The sequence below is a fragment of the Ictidomys tridecemlineatus genome, chromosome 11, assembly GCF_052094955.1.
Source record: "Ictidomys tridecemlineatus isolate mIctTri1 chromosome 11, mIctTri1.hap1, whole genome shotgun sequence".
NCBI classification, from domain to species: Eukaryota; Metazoa; Chordata; class Mammalia; order Rodentia; family Sciuridae; genus Ictidomys; species Ictidomys tridecemlineatus.
Window position 1 is genome coordinate 40738425 of NC_135487.1, and position 19002 is coordinate 40757426.

Genomic DNA, 19002 nt, shown 5'->3' on the forward strand with positions numbered 1-19002 from the left:
CCCAAGCATCGCGAGTTTCGGCGCGGAGCGGCGCTGGCTCCGCCCCTCGCGGGGCAGGCTGGGGCTTGTAGTTCTCCGCGGTGTCGGGCGGCGTGCTGGAGGGGAGCGGCTCCCTGGGACGGCCACCGCCCTGGGCGCCCCGCCCGCCCCTCGCGGTGCATTCTGGGGAGTGTGGTTCGTAGCCTTCGGGGGACTGGGCGGCTGAGCAGGCAAGCGAGTTTATAGCTCCGACGCTCGCGGCTGGCGGGGGCTTCGCTGGGCGCTCCTTGGAGGCGCAGGTGCTGTCAGGGCTGCTTTTCGTGGTGGGTGTCCTTTCCCGCGCTCCTGAGTGCGGGGTAGGGGCAGAGAGGGTGGTTCCTTTCCTCCCTCGGGGTCCGGAGCCTGACAGTCGTGGTTGGACTCCTCTGACCATTGATCAGTCCTTCCTGGAGATGGCTGCTTATTGTGAGGACCCTGCCAGGCCTAGAGGAGGTCGTTGCTGGTCACTAAGTCAACCTTTGGGATCGGGGCTGCTGTGGGGTAGTTGTTTAACAACCCTGACCCTAACCCTGCCACGACCTTCCTAAGTTGGAAGACAATTTCAGGCCGCTTGCTCCGAGATCGGGATCCCCTCTACTGCCTGCGATTCTGCAAGCTAGGAACCTCCTAACCCAGGAAGTAGACTTTCTGTATAGTTTCAGGTCTTAGGCAGAGCCCCTCCCCCGCCCCCCGAGAATTCTTACTTCCTGTTAATACTGTCCAAGAATCACCACGATTCAGGAGTGCTTCCAGAAAACCCAGTCGTTTTACTTTGGGGAACACACACATCATGGCAGCCTTGATGAAGTTTTAGAATCTGCCCTCTTTCTTAAGCAGAAAACGCTGCGAGCACAAGAAGGTAGTTGGAATCCCCTAACGATGGATAAATTCGTCATTCGAACGCCTAGAATCCAGAATAGCCCACAAAAGAAAGACCCTGGAGGAAAGATTTACAAGCAGGCCACGATTGAGTCTCTGAAGGTGAGAGGGGATCTGAGACTAGAGCAAATGTGCAAATACTGCGTCAGCAGACAGTTCCAAAGGGGTCTGTCCTGGGATTCCCATGAGTTATTTTTTGCTATGCCCTTCCACAAAGTTTATGTGACTATTCCATTGCTGTTTCCCCAGTATGCTATCGCACTTCTGTTTATTGATTCCCACATCCCTGCTACATTCTTCTAATTATTCTGGCTTTTAGATATGTCTTCTAGCAGGTAGGACAAGCCCCCTTGTGTTTTGTATGTTTGTTTGTTGTTGTTTTTCTTTTGGGAAAATTTCTTGTTAGGAATGTTAAACCATCAAATATAATTCTATGTGCCCTGTCCAGACTTACTAAGGAGTGACTGACAGTGCTTATAGTACTGTCATAATTAACTGGCCACAACTATATCACATGGCCTCCACAGCTGTAGCTTGGCCAGAGAGACTTTTAATGGGCTCTGCTATCTGGAACTCAGTTTTATTTATATTATCAAGGAATAGTCAAGGAATATATACAAAAATCCAATGAACATAAGTATTTAATAAATACTAAAGTGATTATTATTTATTATTATTTCACTAATAACAAAACAGCTTGCTGTTAGCTCCTTTTGTCATCTTGAATGCCTGCATTTGACTTTTTCGTTTCCATTTCCTTTGTAGGTTCTGCTTCCTCCACTAGATTCCTAATATTTTTGCTCCCAGAGTTCTGTCATATTTTATGTTATTTGACCAGGGTGGCTCTAATCTATCTCAAAATTTTCTATACAGATAAGTACCAAATCTGAACTTCCAGTCTGTGTCTCTCTGAAAGGGAGAGGGGGAATTTGGGTTTAGAGACAGTATACAAAGAACTATGACAACAAAGCAGCAATTTGAGTGCTTGATTTAGATACTTAGTTGGACTCCTTTTCTATATGTCTCACAAGCTTCCCAGACCCATAAGAAAGCAGCGAAGGGGACATAGACAGAAGCATTGGGTCTGAGGCCCTGCTGTACATCTGGGTGATCTTTAGCAAGTCAGTCCCTTCTCTAAGACCTCAGATCCCTTATCTACAAAATGGGGAGGTTGAACACTATTAGTGTTTATTCAAGGGGCACAGTTGTTGTTTAGGGCAAGATAATCTTCATTACTTGAAACTACCTATGAGTTATGAGTTATAGGATGTTTAGCATCCCTGCCTCTGAAGCATTAAACACAAATAGGACCTCCCAGTGTGAAGACCACAAATACCCTATCTAACATATTTCTAAGCAGCAGGTGGTTGAGACCTGCTGAACTCTAGATGAGCTTTAAAGTCTCTTCTACTTTTGTAGTTCTATGACTTCATGGAATATAATCAAGTTTTTGGTTATCTCGTTTCATCAGAATATTAGTAACAACTAAAGGAAAGCTCATGATGCAGACCCTCTAGAGGAAAATGGGTGGTAGTGGTAATTAAACTACATGTATGCTTACCTACACACACTTTTTGTTTTTTTTCCAGTACCCAGGGGTGCTCTACTACTGAGCTATAGCCCCAGCCCTTTATTTGTTATTTCAAAACAGGGTCTCTCTAAGTTGAACAGACTAGCCTCAAAGTTGCAATCTTCCTGCCTCAACCTCCTGGGCCCCTGGGATTCTAATCATATGACACCATGCCTAGCCCATACTCATTATTTACACTCTATTCGTTGTCAGCCTCTCATAGTTCCAAAGATGACATGCTCTTTTATACCTCTGTACCTTTGCAAATACACTATATTATCCTGTTTTCCTGAAATGCCTTACTTTATTGTCTTAGAGGCAATATAGTGTAGTAATTAGGAACACAGACTTTTGCCAGGCGTGATGCCACATACCTGTAATCCCCAAAACTCAGCAGGCTAAAACAGGAGGATCACAATTCGAGGCCACCCTCAGCAACTTGGCAAGGCACGAAGCAACTGAGCGAGACCCTATTTCAAAATATAAAGTTAAAAAAAAAAAAAAAGAGGGACTAGGTAGCTTAGTGGTAAAGCAACCTTGGTTTCAATCCCCAGTACCAAGAAAACAAATAAGCAAAAAAAACACAGACTCTTGAGCCAAATTTTTTAAATATTTATTTTATTTCTTAGTTTTAGGTGGACACAATATCCTTATTTTACATTTATGTGGAGCTGAGGCTCGGACTCAGTGCCTCATGCATGCTAGGCAAGTACTCTATCACTGAGCCATAACCCCAGCCCCTTTAGCCAAAATATTTGTGTTAAAATCCCAGTTCTGCCTTTGTGACCTTGGGTAAGTTATTTAATGTCTTTGTGTCCTCACCTAGGGATTAATGCCTATTTTATAAGATACTGTGAGATTCGAGTAAGTCCGTATATATAAAGTGTTTGGAACAGAGTCTGGCACATACTAAGTACTGTGCAAGTGTTTGCTGTTATTGTTATTATCATTACTTACTGAAATCCTATTCATCCCTTATGACGTAGTTTAAGAGTTTTCTCTACTTTGAGGCCTTTCCTGACTACCCTTCTCTCCCCTAGATACAGAGTCAATCTAATAAGACGTGTCCCATGCTATGCCCTGAGCTTCTCCTAGATAACTGTATCCATAGTATTTTCCCTGTAGGTTAAACTTTGAGAGAGAGAGAGAGAGAGAGAGAGAGAGAGAGAGAGAGAGAGAGAGAGAGATTTCTGAATCTCGAGCTGAGGAAGTATAATAATTTTGTGTCCTTAGTACCTTAGCACAGGACTTGTTAAGAATAAAAACATTGCAGTGTCTGTTGTGATAGGACACCTTAAAGGGACAGGAAGGTTTGGCTAGAGGGAAGTATTGGCATATAACTGTTCCACAAGTGGCAATTGCTGTTTTCTTTCTTTCTTCAGTATTGGGGATTGAACCCAGGTCCTGCACATGCTAGGCAAGCACTCCACCACTGAGCTGCATCCCCAGCCCCCAGGGTTTCACAGAGTTATTCAAGCTGGCCTTAAGCTTGCAATCTTCCTGCCTCAGCCTCCTAAGTAGTTGGGATTACAAGCATGCACCACAACAGCTGGCTGTAGTTTCTTTTATAAATGCATGGTGCTTACTTTCAGGTGTGTAGGATGGCAAATTGAAGGCAAAGTGAAGTAACTGAATTCTAGACTGTTAGCTAGGTCCACTCTCTGCTGAGGGACTTATTCCCACACACCAGCATCATGTTTTAATTCCAGGAATTTACTGAATATTGAAGTTTTTGGTTTCCTCATCAATCACGTAAGGATAACATCTAATAGTACCTAACCTGCAGAATCACTGTGAGGACTAACTAAATGCATGTTCATAGGACTGAACATTGTGCTGTCTACTAGTAGAAACTAATTGCTCTTCTTACGCATGAAATAGGAGCAACTTTTGTAGTAAAAGAGCTGAAGGTTCTATGAACCTTTCTTTCCTTTGTAGGACTGACTAACCAATATGTTGTCTGCTGTCCCCACCAGTGCCCAAGTTATTGCTTATGAGTAAGTCATTTGCCCTACTGCTTTTGTCATACTTCATATTGCACCCATCCCTAACTATAAAGACTAACAGTAATTGAGCCCATTTCTATGGGCAAAGTATTGTACTAGTGCTTTACATATATTAAAAGTCTTAATAACATGTTCTGTGAAATGTATCCTTTTAAAAAAAAAAAGACATTTATTTTTCAGTTGTAGGTGGGCCCAGTACCTTTATTTTATTTTTATGTAGTGCTGAGGATTAAACCCAGTGCCTCATGCATGCTAGGCAAGCACTCTACCTCTGAGCCACAACCCAAATTGAAATGTATGCTTTTATCATTTACATTTTGCAGTTGAAGAATATACAGCACAAAGAGATTAAGTAGCTTGCGTAAGGTCATGCATCTGTTAGTGGCAGTGCTGGGGTTTGAACTAGACAATCTAGATCCATAGTGTGCCCCCGTAGGGTAAACTTAAAAAAAAAAAAAAAGGCAGATTTCTGAGTGCCAAGCTGAGGAAGTTTAAAAATCTTGAGATATTAGGATCATTGTACTTCTGTTATCAGTATACTGCAAGTAATTTTGCTGTAGCCTTATCACATTCAATAAAAGTGATACTCAATAGAACTCATGTAGTGTTCATTTAAATGGTAAAGGTTAATTTGGTTAATCTCTTATTAGTCCCTTAAGGAGAAATGATTTCTGTTGATTTCAATAGCAGAATTTTTTTAAATTGAAAGTTCCTAGAATATGCTTTTTGTTTTGTGGGGGTTGGGTGGGCAGTTTTAGCATTTCAGAATGTTCTATGAACCTTTCTTTCCTTTGTAGGACTGACTAACCAATATGTTGTCTGCTGCCCCCACCAGTGTCCAAGTTACTGCTTATGAGTACATCATTTGCCCTACTGCTTTGGTCACACCTCATATTACACCCATCCCTAACTATAAAGACCAGATGGAGAGCATATCTTCTTTCTGGCATAACTGTTCCACTACTCATTGCAGCTTCCCCAATGATAGTTTTTGTCCCAAGTTTCCATGTCTTTTTGTATTCTAAATAATTCAGGTAAGAATTTTCAGGCTTATATTTAGACAGATACAAGGAAACATTTCTTCAACATATATAGAATTCTTTTGCTCTGAAAACTGACTTTTTCTCCCATTTCTTCCTAAAATTTCAGATCTGAAACATAGTACATAATTTTGTGCAGTTATATTTACTGTGCACTGAGGATAGAGAAATAAATAACATATTGTTGCTGCCCTGGAGTTATTCGTAGTCTAGTGGAGAAGACAGTCTCATTGAGCAATGTATGCAGAAACCATAGATTTGGTAATTGGAATCTACACAATTTACAATGAGACCTAAAGGAAAATGTGGTCAAATGTGGTAGGAGAGAGGCAAATAAAGCTTCATAGAAGAGATGATACTTGAGGAGAGTCTTAAGAAGTAAGTATATTTTTTTATCAGGCAAAGAAAGAGTATCCCTAGGTTAACAGTGTGAAATACTGTGATTCATTTAGGTAGCTGCCAATAATTTGATGTATCTGAAGGTAATGATAAGACCAAAAAGAATATCAGGAGCCAGGTTATGGGAAGCCTTTTTTATCATGCTAAAGAGTTTGGACTTCTATAGTTTCATATGGTGAAATGATCTGACAGGAACTCCTAACCCAGTTCTAACCATGTAGAAATGCTATATATTTAAAAAAAAAAAATTCTCCAGGAGCCAGGTGCAATGGCTCATGCCTGTAATCTCTGTGGCTTGGGAGGATGAAGCAGGAGGATCATGAATTCAAAGCCAGCCTCAGCAACTTAGCAAGGCCCTGAAGCAACACAATGAGACCTTGTCTCTAAATAAAATACAAAAAAGGGCTGGGGATGTGGCTCAGTAAGCACCCCTGGGTTCAAACCCTTGTACCAAAACCAAAATAAAACAAAACTCCAATACAGAGCTAAATTTGAACACAAGAAAGGGAAGGGGCTGGGGTTGTGGCTCAGCAGTAGAGCGCTCGCCTAGTGTGTGCAAGGCCAAGGTGCTGGGTTCGATCCTCAGCACCACATAAAAATAAATAAATAAAATAAAGATATCGTGTCCAACTATAACTAAGGAAAAAAAAAAAAAACAAGAAAGGGAAATCATTTCTGATGTGCCAGGAAGAGAGAAGAAATTAACACCCAAAGCTGTGATTGGGAGCTGAAGCTAAATATTTCCAGTGAATATTGAAATCAGATGCAATGCTTAGGCACTGGAGTTGTAAGAGGGGCCGGGAGATAAGGCCACAGGCTAATATGATAGGAGCTGGAACTGACCCCTTACATGAAAAAATGACAGGGCTGCCATTTTTGTGAAAAATGAGCTAGAAAAATTCTATCCACTGGGTTGGGGTTGTGGCTCAGTGGTACAGCATTTGCCTAGCACATGTGAAGCACCGGGTTCAATCCTCAGCACCATATAAAAATAAGTAAATAAAGTTAAAAAAGAAAACAGGGCTGGCAGTTAAAAAACAAAAACAAAAATTCATCTATTAGTCCAAGAAAACAGCATGAAGTCTGTAATCTTTTCTCCAGGTCTTAGATGGAAAAAGAGTTGACTATATAATACATTAGAATCACACACTTACTGCTGTGCATGAAAAAATATATATATATTTATAAAATATATGTATATATTTATAAAATATATAAATATATATATATATATTTTTAAGTTCACACTGTCTGCAAAGCTGAAAGAAATTCACGTAAAATATGGTCTAGTACCAGGAGAATCCAAGGTCCTTGGCAGGGGCAAATGAGAGATTTCCCTGTTAAGTACTTCACATCCTAGGATATACAGAATGTCCATGGAAAATAATCCCCTTTAAAAAATGAACTCAAAGTCAAAAAATTATAAGCTTTATAGATTCTCCATCTCAAGAAGTGGAGGTAAGAGAACAATCTAAAAGAGATTTAAATTGAAATATGTTTAGAATGTTCATGGAAGTGGGAATAAGGACTTGAATAGAAATCATAAGAACAGGATAGTATGAAAAGAACACAGGCAAGTTTGGAGGAAAGAACAGAACTTGTTCAATGAAAAAATATATTTGTTGGAGAAGAAACATATTGTTCTGTGTTTAAAGGTAGACAAACCAGGGGCTGGGGATGTGGTTCAAGCGGTAGCGTGCTCGCCTGGCATGCGTGCGGCCGGGGTTCGATCCTCAGCACCACATACCAACAAAGATGTTGTGTCCGCCAACTAAAAAATAAATATTAAAAATTCTCTCTCTCTCTCTCTCCTCTCTCACTCTCTCTTTAAAAAAAAAAAAAGTAGACAAACCATAGCTAAAGAGAGAATTGGTGAATTGGAAGCTAGATCTATCTGCATTACAAAGAAATAAAGAGATACAAACATGAAAGAAAATAAGATTAATAAGAGTTTTTGAAATAAAGGCTTTTGGGAAGAAGATGTATAGATTTTGTTGAATAAACATCTTTAAAATGATAAAAGTAAACACTAAATGAAAGAAATGTGGTGCCTAACTTCCAAACCATAAAGAAAAAAACAAAACTAAACTTGGTCCATTACATAGAAGAGTAAGTGATGCCTAATTGTTAATCAGTGATCATAATAAATACAAATGGACTAAACATCCATATTAAAAGGTAGAGATCATTGGTTGGATAGCAATAATATCTATCTTTTAATAAAATATTTATAAACACATTTTTCTTTGTGAGGGAGCAAAATAAAGTAGCTTTAGGCTATTGACCCTGAAAAGTGGAAAGTAAATGGGTGGAACACATACAAAAAGCTGTTATGGGCAGGAGTTCATTGAAGCAATGTTTGTAACAGAAAAAATACAGGGAAAGAAATCCTAAATATCCATTAGGGGAATAGATTTTAAAATTCCAGTCATTTGTATGAAAAATAATGGAATACTATCTAATATTAAAATGGATCAATTGGGATTGTATATATCAGTATCAATAAATCAAGAAAATTTGTTGAGTTAAAAATGCCTGATGTTGGGGCAGTGGTTGTAGGTCAGTGGTGGAGTGCTTGCCTAGCACAGTGAGGCACTGGGTTCAATCCTCAGCACCATATAAAAATAAATAAATAAAGGTATTGTGTCCATTTACAACTAAAATTTTTTTTTCAAAGCCTAATATTTTCTCCTTTTCCTTTATTTATTTTTCATGCCACTTAACAATAATTATATTGTTTTATATTATAGAGTTTATAGAAAGGGATTTTTTTCAACTTTGACCAAGGACCCTAAAGGCTGAGAACAAAGTAATAGGTAGCAAATGGAGTTCTCAAATGAGATTTTGGACCATCCATGCAGAACTTGGGAAGGCAGAAATGTTTGACCAGTTTTAGAATCCTGAACCCATTACCCACCAGAGGCTCTAAAGAAAGTTGAAGTTAAATAAGAAGGAAGAAGAGAATTCCTTCCAATGAAGTGAGAGTACTGTAGCAGTTTCACATGGAGAACTGGGCTTCAAGGAGTTGATAGACTCAGAAATTAGATCTGTGCCTGAGAAAATCCAAAGATGGAGTGACTAATGCCAGAGAGAGAAGCGACTGGGGAAGGCTGATACTCTTGGAAACTTTTAGGACAAAGATGTGGGCAATCATGGGAGAAAATGCTGGCTGGCATAGAATAGAATTAAAGTGGCTGGGTTTACAAGAATCCTTGGACCCCTACAGAGAGAGTCTGTGTGAAGTGGGTTGCCAAAAACTGGGAACTTAAGGGAGGACTTGTAAGTGGCTGGCTGGAAGAAGCAGTGCCCACATTATGGGTACCAAAAGTGAGATCTCAGCAATGGGAGCTCTCCAAGGAACTACAAAAGCCACCCTGAGAGAAAAAGAAAGAGTCAGCTTCAAATATCTGCCAATTCAAAGAGCACTAAAACCTGATTAGCATAGTATCACAACAAAGTAAAACTTTTCCTTTGCTCCCTTCCTTTTCCCAGCTTTGAACCTGGATGAATGGGGAACCAAAGCAAATAAACATATTGGGGAAGAGGAGAAACCAAGGCCGGGGAACATACCCTCCTCCCACCATGGCTTCTAGACTTGAAGCAGACCCCAGCCAAGGGAGGGAGATGGGACTTTTAGATAGTTGCTTTTTATTTAAATTGCCATATTGAAAATGCATATAGCAAAGTACACAGATCCTAAGTGTACATCTTAAGAAATTTCCACAATGTGAACATATCAGCATTCAGATCAAGAAACATTACCAGGATCCCAGAAGCCATAACCCTTTCTAATTTCTAACTGCCCACCTTCCTAGGGTAGTAATGATCCAAGACAAGATTTTTTATTTTGCACTTATGAAAGCAACTTCATTTTTAAATTGTCTCTGTACTTAAAAAAATTATTAGTTGAAATACTTTCAAAATTAAAGAAAAGTTAGAACACAGTACAAAGAACTTTCCCATTCCCTTTACCCATATTCCTTCATTGCTAATATTTTACATTTAATGGAAAAATGCATATCAACTTTAAGATGGTAGTTTTTTCCCTGGGAATGTAAGGGTGGAAATGAGTTTGGTGGAGAGTATAAAGGGACTTAAGTTTTATAATGTTTTGTTATTTTATGAGGAATGGCAAAGTATTAACCTTTTTAAATTATAAGTAGTTTCTCTCCTGAAGTTTAAAAAAATTCTTCCAAAAAGAAAGAGTTTTCTCCTCTACAAAGTGGGGAACTATTGAAGCATGCTTTTTATTGTTGAAATAAACATGCCTTTATGACCTCTGCTCTCTGTCCATGCTTGTGAATTAAGACACTCTTAAGTGATCTATAAGGTTGATTCACCTCAGCATCATTTTTCTTTTCTTCTCTTTCTTATTACCTCTCACGGCTAAGTGCCCAGTAGTGTCTGACATGGTAAGATTAAAACTTGCACTTTTCCTAATAGATGCAACTCTCTTCCTGATTTGCAGTAAGCAGGACCTGCTTTTAAGCAATTACCCATCATTTGGGGCCATCAGACACACTGTGCTTTGGTTCAGGTCATAATCAATAATTCATATGTCAATAGGAGCCCCATTAGCTCAGGTGAAGGCAGATGTCTTTCTAATGAAAATGTTCCATTTTCCAAATGACTTTTCTTTTTCTCAGAGAGTTGTGGTTGTAGAAGACATAAAAAGATGGAAAACTATGTTGGAGCTTCCTGATCAAAGCAAAGAGAATCTAGTTGAGGCCTTACGAGAATTAAAGAAGAAAATACCCTCCAGGGAAGTGTTAAAATCAACAAGGATAGGTATGTTCCTTCAGAATTTTATGAAAGGTCTTGTTTTTTGTCTCCTTTCTTCCTGCTTTCCTCTTTCCTTCAAATTTTAAGTTATCTGTCCTACTAGGGCTTTTCAAACTCTCTGGATAAGGATCATTGTTTAAAAACTTCTCCATTGGTTGCACCCAATACTTTTGTAATATATAATAACATTTAACAGAAAATGAAATTAAAATATACAAAATAAAGCCCCAATTTTTAAAATTAGGTCTAACACAAAAGCTATAAAAGTTTCTAAATGCTTCCAGTTTCTATACTTACCTTATAGACCAGTAACACAGTGATCTATAGATATCATTTTGAGTGTGCAAAAATGAATAAGATATGGTTTGTGACCCCAAGGAACTTTAGGTTTGCTAGATGGGACAAGCATTTAGACAAATAGAAGCAGTGAAATACTGTAAGTTATAAATGAACATATAATATTCTGGGTACCATTCTGACCTGGGCAATATATGCTGGCACAAAAGACAAAACAGTCACTTAAATCGGGGAATTAAAAAAAAACTTCGTAAGAGAGATGACAGGTTTTAGTTAAATCTTTAAAGAAGCTTGACTTTTCTGTCTTGAGTAGAAATAATTTGCAAAGCCTATTTAAAAAAAAAAAACAACAACAGCAACAAACTATAGCAACATTTGTCACTGTGTCATTTATTGTAGCTTTGGAGATATATCAAAGGTAAGTGAGAGACTATGTTGAATTGCCATTTTAGTACAGTACGCAACTGGATAATATGCAAGGGAGGGCCAACATGTGTTCCTCAAGCTGCTCCCAGTTCCCTAGGGAGTCCAGGGCAGTCATTCACAGCTGCTGCTCTTGCCCTCATGAGTACAGCCATTGCCTTGTCTGCCTCCCCTTGACCTCTTGTTTCTGAGAAGCAGGAGAGAGAGCTGCTTCAGACTGGCACTAACAGCTGGGAAGAGCTGTTTTGAAATCCCCAGAGGGTCCCCCAAGAGTTTTAGAGTTGCACCCCTGTAATACAAACCAGAATCTGAGAAAATTAGATGCTTAAAGAACATAAAACCATATCATTCTGGCCAAGAAGATTCTCCCATCTGCTGCTAGATTTTTCTGTCTTTACAGGTTGTGGTCACTAGAGGGCAGTAAGACCATTCATATGAAAAGATAAGACATTTCCACCAGTAGAGGGTACTAGTGATTAATATTTTATAACATGTATGTATGTACATGTGTGTATGTGCATGTTCATATTTAGACACCACGTGTGATCAGATTTAAATATCAATGTGATAAACTGGAATTGTTCTACAAATGCAGAACAGATTATTTTTAAAAAATCATTTCTGTATGGCCTTTGAGTATAATTGTGCGAATGCTTTCAAGAGTGTGTGTGTCTGAGCTGGGTGTGGTGGCACATGCCCTGTAATCTCAGCTACTTGAGATGTTGAGGCAGGAAGATCACAAGTTTGAGGCCAGCCTGGGCAACTTAGTAAGACTCTGTCTCAAGATAAAAAATAAAAAAGCTTAGGGATGTAGTTTAGCAATAGAGTGCCCCTGAATTCAATCCTCAGTATTAAAAAAAAAAAAAATGGTGGGTATGTCTGATGTTCAAAGATTTTAGTTCCAGGGTCATAGTGAAACTCAAGAGGGCTTGACTTATGAGAAGCTGGAAACCATCCAACTTTTGAACCTTGTTCCTTTTCTAAACCTTCCCTAAACTTGAGGTTATTTGGAATATAGGGGTTTCATGGTTCTTTTATAGTTATGTCAGTTGAATGATGAAGATTCATTTGAATCATTGCTTGAGAATGTTTATATTTTACACCTTTTAGCCTTTTTGCCTGTCACTATGCTGTAGGTTGTAAGGAACAAATACTTATTGAATATATTTTTTGTGCTAAGAATTATGCTTGCATAATAATGGAGAAAGGTATTATTCCCTTCTTTTTGGAACAAAAAGGGAACAAGTCTAATGGAAAGACAGATACAAGTCTAATGGAAAGACAGATATCTTAAATGAGACTTTGTCATACAGTGTGATGAGCACTCTGATGATGGAGAGAAGTTAATCAAGTGCCTTAAGTATAAAGAGTAAAGCAGAAGGTGTTTGGTCTTAACAATGGATCAGTTGCTATCACTGTGTAAAAATTACCCATAATTTAACTGCTTAAGACATTATTATTTCACACAGTTTTTCTGAGGGTCAGCAATCTGGGAGCAGCTTCTCTGGGTGGTGTTGGCTCAGGGTGTCTTTTAAGAGGTTGTAATCAAACTGTTGACTGGGGCTGTAATCCTCTGAGGCTTGATCAGGCCTTGAGGATCTGCTTTTAAAATGACTCCCTCACAGGATTGCATGGAGAAAGCCTCAGTTCCTCATCATGTGGGTTTTTCTTTAGGGCTGCTCATTGCATGGCAGCTGGCTTTCTCCAGAACAAGTTATCCAAGAGAGAACAAGAAATCTAGAGAAAACCAAGTGAGAAGACAGTTTCTTTTATAGCCTAATATCAGAAGTGACACACTGTCACTTCCCTCACATTCTCTTGGTTTGAAAGGCAACTACACAGTGTGTGAATAATAGGTGAGAATCATTTGGAGTGATCTTGTAGATTGGTTAGCACAGCAGGTACTCCTTTGTACTTATCCTAGATATATTATACTTCCTAGACCTGCAGATTCCTGTTCAGTTGTTGAAAATTTATAGCTATTATCTCTTTAAAAGTGTCTCTTTCGTTTTCTCTGTTCCCTTCTTCTGAGATTCTACAACCAGATTCCTTTTATTCATATTCTTTAGTTTGAGTGTCATCTTTTTTAATCTTGTCTGTTTCAGCTTTCTAGATAATTTCTTCAGATATATATCTTCCAACATCTAATTCTTTCTTCAGCTGATTCTAATGTACTATTTAACCCATTCTTTAAATTCTTTATTTCAAAAACTCTGTTTTCCATTTTTGAAAGTTTTTTCTTTCCCCTAAATTTGACTCTTGTCAATGCTATTTACACATTCTTTTGATTATGTCTTTTATCCTTTGAAATGTTTAATACATAGCTCTTCTGTATTCTTCATCTGACTATTCTTATATTTATAGTCCTTGAGGATTTATATTTGTTGTTTATTGTTACTGCTCTCATCATCTTTGCTTTCCCATGTACTTGGCTGGGTTTTAGCTGTAAGCTCATTATTTTATTTCAATCTATAGGAATTCTATGGGGTTAAATTGGAAAAGCTTCCCTCTAAAGAAGATTTGCTGCCTTGTTTGTTTCTGTCAATAGTCAGGAATCAGCTCTGGCCTAGAACACTTTAGCACACCTTTTGAGGACCCTACTTCAGTATGTCAATACTAAGATTAGCTCTTGTACCTTATCACTGACCCATAGCTAAGTATTTCAGCAGCATTGCTATTGGTGTCAGCCCTGAGGATAGCCTCACCTCTCCCTGAGTCTACTCTTCTAGACTCTGCTAACTTTTTGGTGGGGATAAGGTAGCTTTTATCCAGGATCTAGTTGTGCTGTAGTGAAGGGGTATCTGTAGTCCACCATAAAGTCTAAGAGTTTGCTCTTTATCGTAAAGAAAATAGTGTAATTGAAGAGTTTTGAAAAATCCTTCTGGTTGCTATGTGGGAAAGGTGTTGGGGGAAAAGCAATCCTAGAGGTGGAAAGCCCAGTTAGGAAGCTAATAAATTATCTGGATATGACATGAGGGTGACCTAGATGGTGTAGTCATGGGAATGCAGAAATGTTGTTGAAATCAAGAGATGCATATGTGATAAAGTTCAGAGGACCTGGAGATTGATTGGATGCTGGGGATGAAGGTGAAGGAGTGAAAGTTAGGGCAGGTGGTTGGATGGTGCTACCACTCTCTAATAAAGAACAGGAGGTTTGGAGGTAGGGGAATGATAAGTTCGGTTTTAGACTTATTGTGTTTAACATACTATAGAACATCCCAGGGGAAATGTTCAACAGGATGTTGGATGTACAAGGCTGAAACTAAGGAAAGATTATAATTATATTCTTGAGAGTCATTATCAGCATATGGCTAGGAATTGAGGTGATCAAAATAGATAAGCTTGCCCAGGAGGAATATGTAAGAAAAGCAAGGAGCCAAGTCCAAAATCCTGAAGCACACTAATATTTAAAGGACTTGAGGAAGGAGACTGAGAAAGTGTGACCAGAGAAACAGAAGGGAAACAGATGAGAATGCTGTCATGGAACGCAAAGGAAAGCGTGTTTCCAATGGGAAGTTGGTTAGCAGCGTCCATGGTTGTCAAGTGGCCAAATAGCAGTCTGAAAACTGCATGATGAATTTTACCAAAGAATCAGTAATCTTGTTCAGGACAGGTTCAAAGGCCAGGTTAGGGGCAGGAGCTTGAGGAGCCAGGAGGAGGTACAAAAGTGAAACTGAAAATAGCTCAAGAAGTTTGATATTGAAAGAAAAGAATGATGTGACAATATGAAAGGGAATGGAGAATGACCAAAGTTCTGATTTTTAAGATAGGAGGGAATCTTAGTATGATGAATGCTATTGAGAAGAATTCAGAATGCTATGTAGAAGAAAGATAACAGAATGAAGTCACTAAGCTGTTAAGACTGGTGGATAATATGAGGTCTGGTAAGAAACTTGGATCCTGTTTTGATCTGTTTTATTTAGAATCTAGAATCATTTGCCCAGGGCTGGCTCAGCGGTAGAGCACTCACCTCAGATGTGTGAGGTCCTGGGTTTGATCCTTAGCACTACATAAAGATTGTGTTCAACTACCACTAAAAAATAAATATTTTTAAAAAGCCAAATATTTGAAATTTTAAAAAAAAAGAACCATTGGCTCATTCGTTTTTTCAATACATATTGAGAACCTTGTGTGTAACATTGCTTATGCTGAGTGCTAGAGATTTATGCCTGGTCTGTGTGTGTAAGGTACTCACATTCTCTCTGAACAAAGGAGCATATGGGGATGTAATTATTATTGGCGTGTGAAAATACTAACATCAAGGGATATACTAAGGTCTGTGGGAGTATACGATTTCTTTTGGGATTAACTGGGAAGGGTTTTTGAAGAAGAGGTGGAATTTTGCTAGGTCAAAGTGAGATCCAGGTCATTGCAGGCAGAAGCATGAGTAAAAGAATGAAGGCTTTAAAATCCTGAGAACAGCATTTCAGAATCTAGGATACATGGCCAGGATAGGCAAGGGTGGAGAGAGGAACTTAAAAGCTGACCAGTTGAGTCTGGACTTTATGTCAGATGCCAGCATTCTCTAGAGTACCTTTCTCAGAACTCTGATCCTATGAGGACTCTAGAGTTCAGATAAACTTGAGAAAGGCTGCATTACTATCTCTTCTGTCTTTGAGATTTTCAGTGGCCTGAGAAATTTCATAGTATAGAAATCTGGGCTGGGGGTGTGGCTCAGTTGTAGAATGGTCACCTAGCATGTGCAAGGCCCTATCCTCAGTCCCCAGCAGGAGGGAGGGAGGTAGGTAGGTAGGGAGGGAGGGAAGGAAGGAAGGAAGGAAGGAAGAAAGGAAGGAAGGAAGGAAGGAAGTTATTAAATTTTGTTTTACCTGGGTTTCCCCATGAACTCTCTTATTTTTATTTTTAATGGAATATCTGTTAGCAACCTATAAACTTTGAAAAAAATAATACTGGAGCCATTTAGTGTTTTTAAGATATAGAATGATATGATTAGAGTTTGGGTGACCAGGGGAAGAATATGTAAGAAAGGAGTAATATGGAGAAAGGGAATTCAGGTCATCCTAATATCCATTCAACTGAGATTTGAATACTGAATGCCTACCCTGTGCGGGCACTGTTCTGAATACCTGTGACCAAACCTGGTAAAAACCCATTCTTGCGAGGCTCATATTCTACTGAGGAGACAGGCAATAAAGAAGAAACAGAAGTAAATTGTCTAGTTATAAGATGATGATTATTGCTGTGGAAAAGTGAAATGGTAGAGCAGGGGCAGGAGGTCATGAATGTGGGTGGGGGTGGTCAGTAGTGGGTCTTATGGAGAGAGTGGCATTTGAGCAAACTTGAAAGCGATGAAGGACTAAGTCCTGGGGCAAGGTGTGTCTGTGGTCATTGAGTTGGGACATGATGAAAACACTGAGGACTGAGAGAGTGGAGAAGAGAAGCAGCTTCTTCGTGAGACTTTCTCAGGGAGAGTAGACTGGGCTTGGCAAGGGTTAGCCATGGAGGTGAGGGAAATGCTGTGCCCCAGTGCCTCTCTGCCTCAGTGCCTCTCTTTGTTGCCATTTATTACCCTCTGGACTGGCTCTTTCTTTCTGCCTTCAAACATATACAAATCTTCCCTGCTTTTATAACCAAATTCCTTTTTAAATGATTGATACTCACAACTTCCATTTCCAGACCTTCTTACTCCTTTATTAGGACTTTTTCCAAGCTGGCATCTCCCACAGCCTCTCAGGACACACCCAAGTGGTTGCATTCTATACAAATCCAATGGTCTTGTCTCACTTCTCATTCTCCCAGACTGTGAATTTGAAACCTTTTTTTATTCTCTATTTTGGTGAAAGACACTGAACTTGGTTGCCGATTCTCTGTTTTTTTTTTTTTTTTTGGTGGGGGGGCAAGGGGTGCAGTAAGCAGGGATTGAGCTCAGGAGCACTTAACCACTGAGCCATATCCCCAGCCCTATTTTATTTTTGCATTTTTTTAAAAAAATATTTTTCTTCTTGTAGATGAACACAATACCTTTATTTTTATTCATTTTTATGTGGTGCTGAGGATCGAACAGTGCCTCACACATGCTAGGCAAATGCTCTACCACTGAGCCATAGCCACAACCCTTTATTTTTGCATTTAAAAAATTTTTTGTAGTTATAGATGGAAAGAATGCCTTTATTTTATTTGTTTATTTTTATGTGATGCTGAGGATGGAACCCATGTTTCACATGTGCCAGGCAAGCACTCTGTGACTGACCTACAGCTACAACCCTTATTTTTGCATTTTATTTAGAGACAGGGTCTCACTGAGTTGCTTGGTGCCTCACTGTTGCTGAGGCTCTGAACTTGCGATCTTCCTGACTCAGCTTCCCAAGCCATTGGAATTACAGGCATGTGCACCTCACCTGGCCCAATTCTCTATTTTTAAACTGTTTCCTTAGCCTTCATCTCAGTTTGTAATGACTTATTTAATTATTTATTTCTTTATTATTTGCTAGGCAGTACCCTCCATGCCAACAGGACCATGCTATTTTGTTCACCAATATATTTCAAGCTTTAATGTCACATATGACAGGAGCTATGGATGTGTTTAGCAAATTAGTGAAAAACAAAAGGTTTGACAGAATTTTTGTGACTCTTCTGGCCTTCCATCTTTGTTTCTTCTGTGTTCCGTCTCCCCACATGAGTAAGGCATGAGTTTCCCTTAGACTCAGCCCTTGGTCTCATGCTGCTTCTTTAGAGCATTTAGAGAGCGTCTCCTCTTCTCCACCTTAATTTAGGCCTTAATCCAGACACCTCTTGGATATTCATGTTCTGTCTTTATCCATTTTTGAATCTTTGATTTTTAGAAAGTTTGTTCCATTTCTGTCATTTTCCTAATTCTTACTAATCTAAAAGTTGCCTTCTTATTTTCAGTTACTGCATAGAATGAATTGTTTACCATGTGTTTCTTGGTACTTTGTTCTTTTTCTCTTTTTTTTTTGTAAGTATTCTTTGTCCATTTACTGTGAAATCTTATAATTTTTCTTATCTATTTCTGTGAGCTCTATAAATCCATTTGGTGGCTGTCTCAGTTTATTTTTTTAATGCTTTTTTTTTTAAAAAAAAAAAAACCTTTATTTTATTTTTATGTGGTTGTGAGGATTGAACCCAGTGCCTCAAACATGCTAGGCAAGCGCTCTACTACTGAGCTACAAACCCCAACCCTAACTGCCTCAATTTAGAAACTAGGATCCAAGACCCAGAGAGTTGAAGTGACTCATCTAAGGCCCCAGGAGTGAGTTAGGACCAAAGATGTAATGAGAACCCATGTCTCTTGGGGCAGTTCCTTCCTAGTTAGCAGACTGCACTGTGCCCTGAACCCCAGCCATATGTCTTTATTTTATTGGACCTTCTCTGGGTGCTGCCATCTGCTCAAACTTAACCTCATTTAAATCAGAATTTAGTGCTTTTTCTTTTGTACCTCAAATGGGAATTTTTCTCCTAGCATTTCCATTTTAGTCAATTTCTCTATATTTTTGCACTAACATGAACTCTTTTGGTGATAATGTCTAACAGGAAATTGGAAATATGGGATTGAAGCTTAGATGAGAAATTTACACTAGAAATTCATATTCCAGGATGTTCTTGCTTA

At 39.0% G+C, this 19002-nt stretch overlaps 1 protein-coding gene across 9 annotated transcripts in view; it reads left to right on the forward strand.

The window, feature by feature from the left end:
* The window catches only part of Tceanc2 (transcription elongation factor A N-terminal and central domain containing 2), a 37806-nt gene that overhangs the window by 733 nt on the left and 18071 nt on the right, over nt 1–19002 (forward strand). For 3 of the 9 annotated variants that reach the window (XR_013427791.1, XM_078026309.1, XM_040288718.2), the window contains exons 2-3: nt 853–999; nt 10559–10700. Coding sequence is in view for 8 of the 9 variants with exons in the window: in XM_078026309.1 (XP_077882435.1) it covers nt 853–999; nt 10559–10700 (289 nt within the window). In the remaining variant the exon portion in view is untranslated. Of the gene's footprint in view, nt 1–87; nt 303–852; nt 1000–10558; nt 10701–19002 lie in introns of those variants that run through there. The other 6 variants (XM_078026308.1, XM_013358920.4, XM_005326033.4 and 3 more) reach the window with 6 other exon arrangements.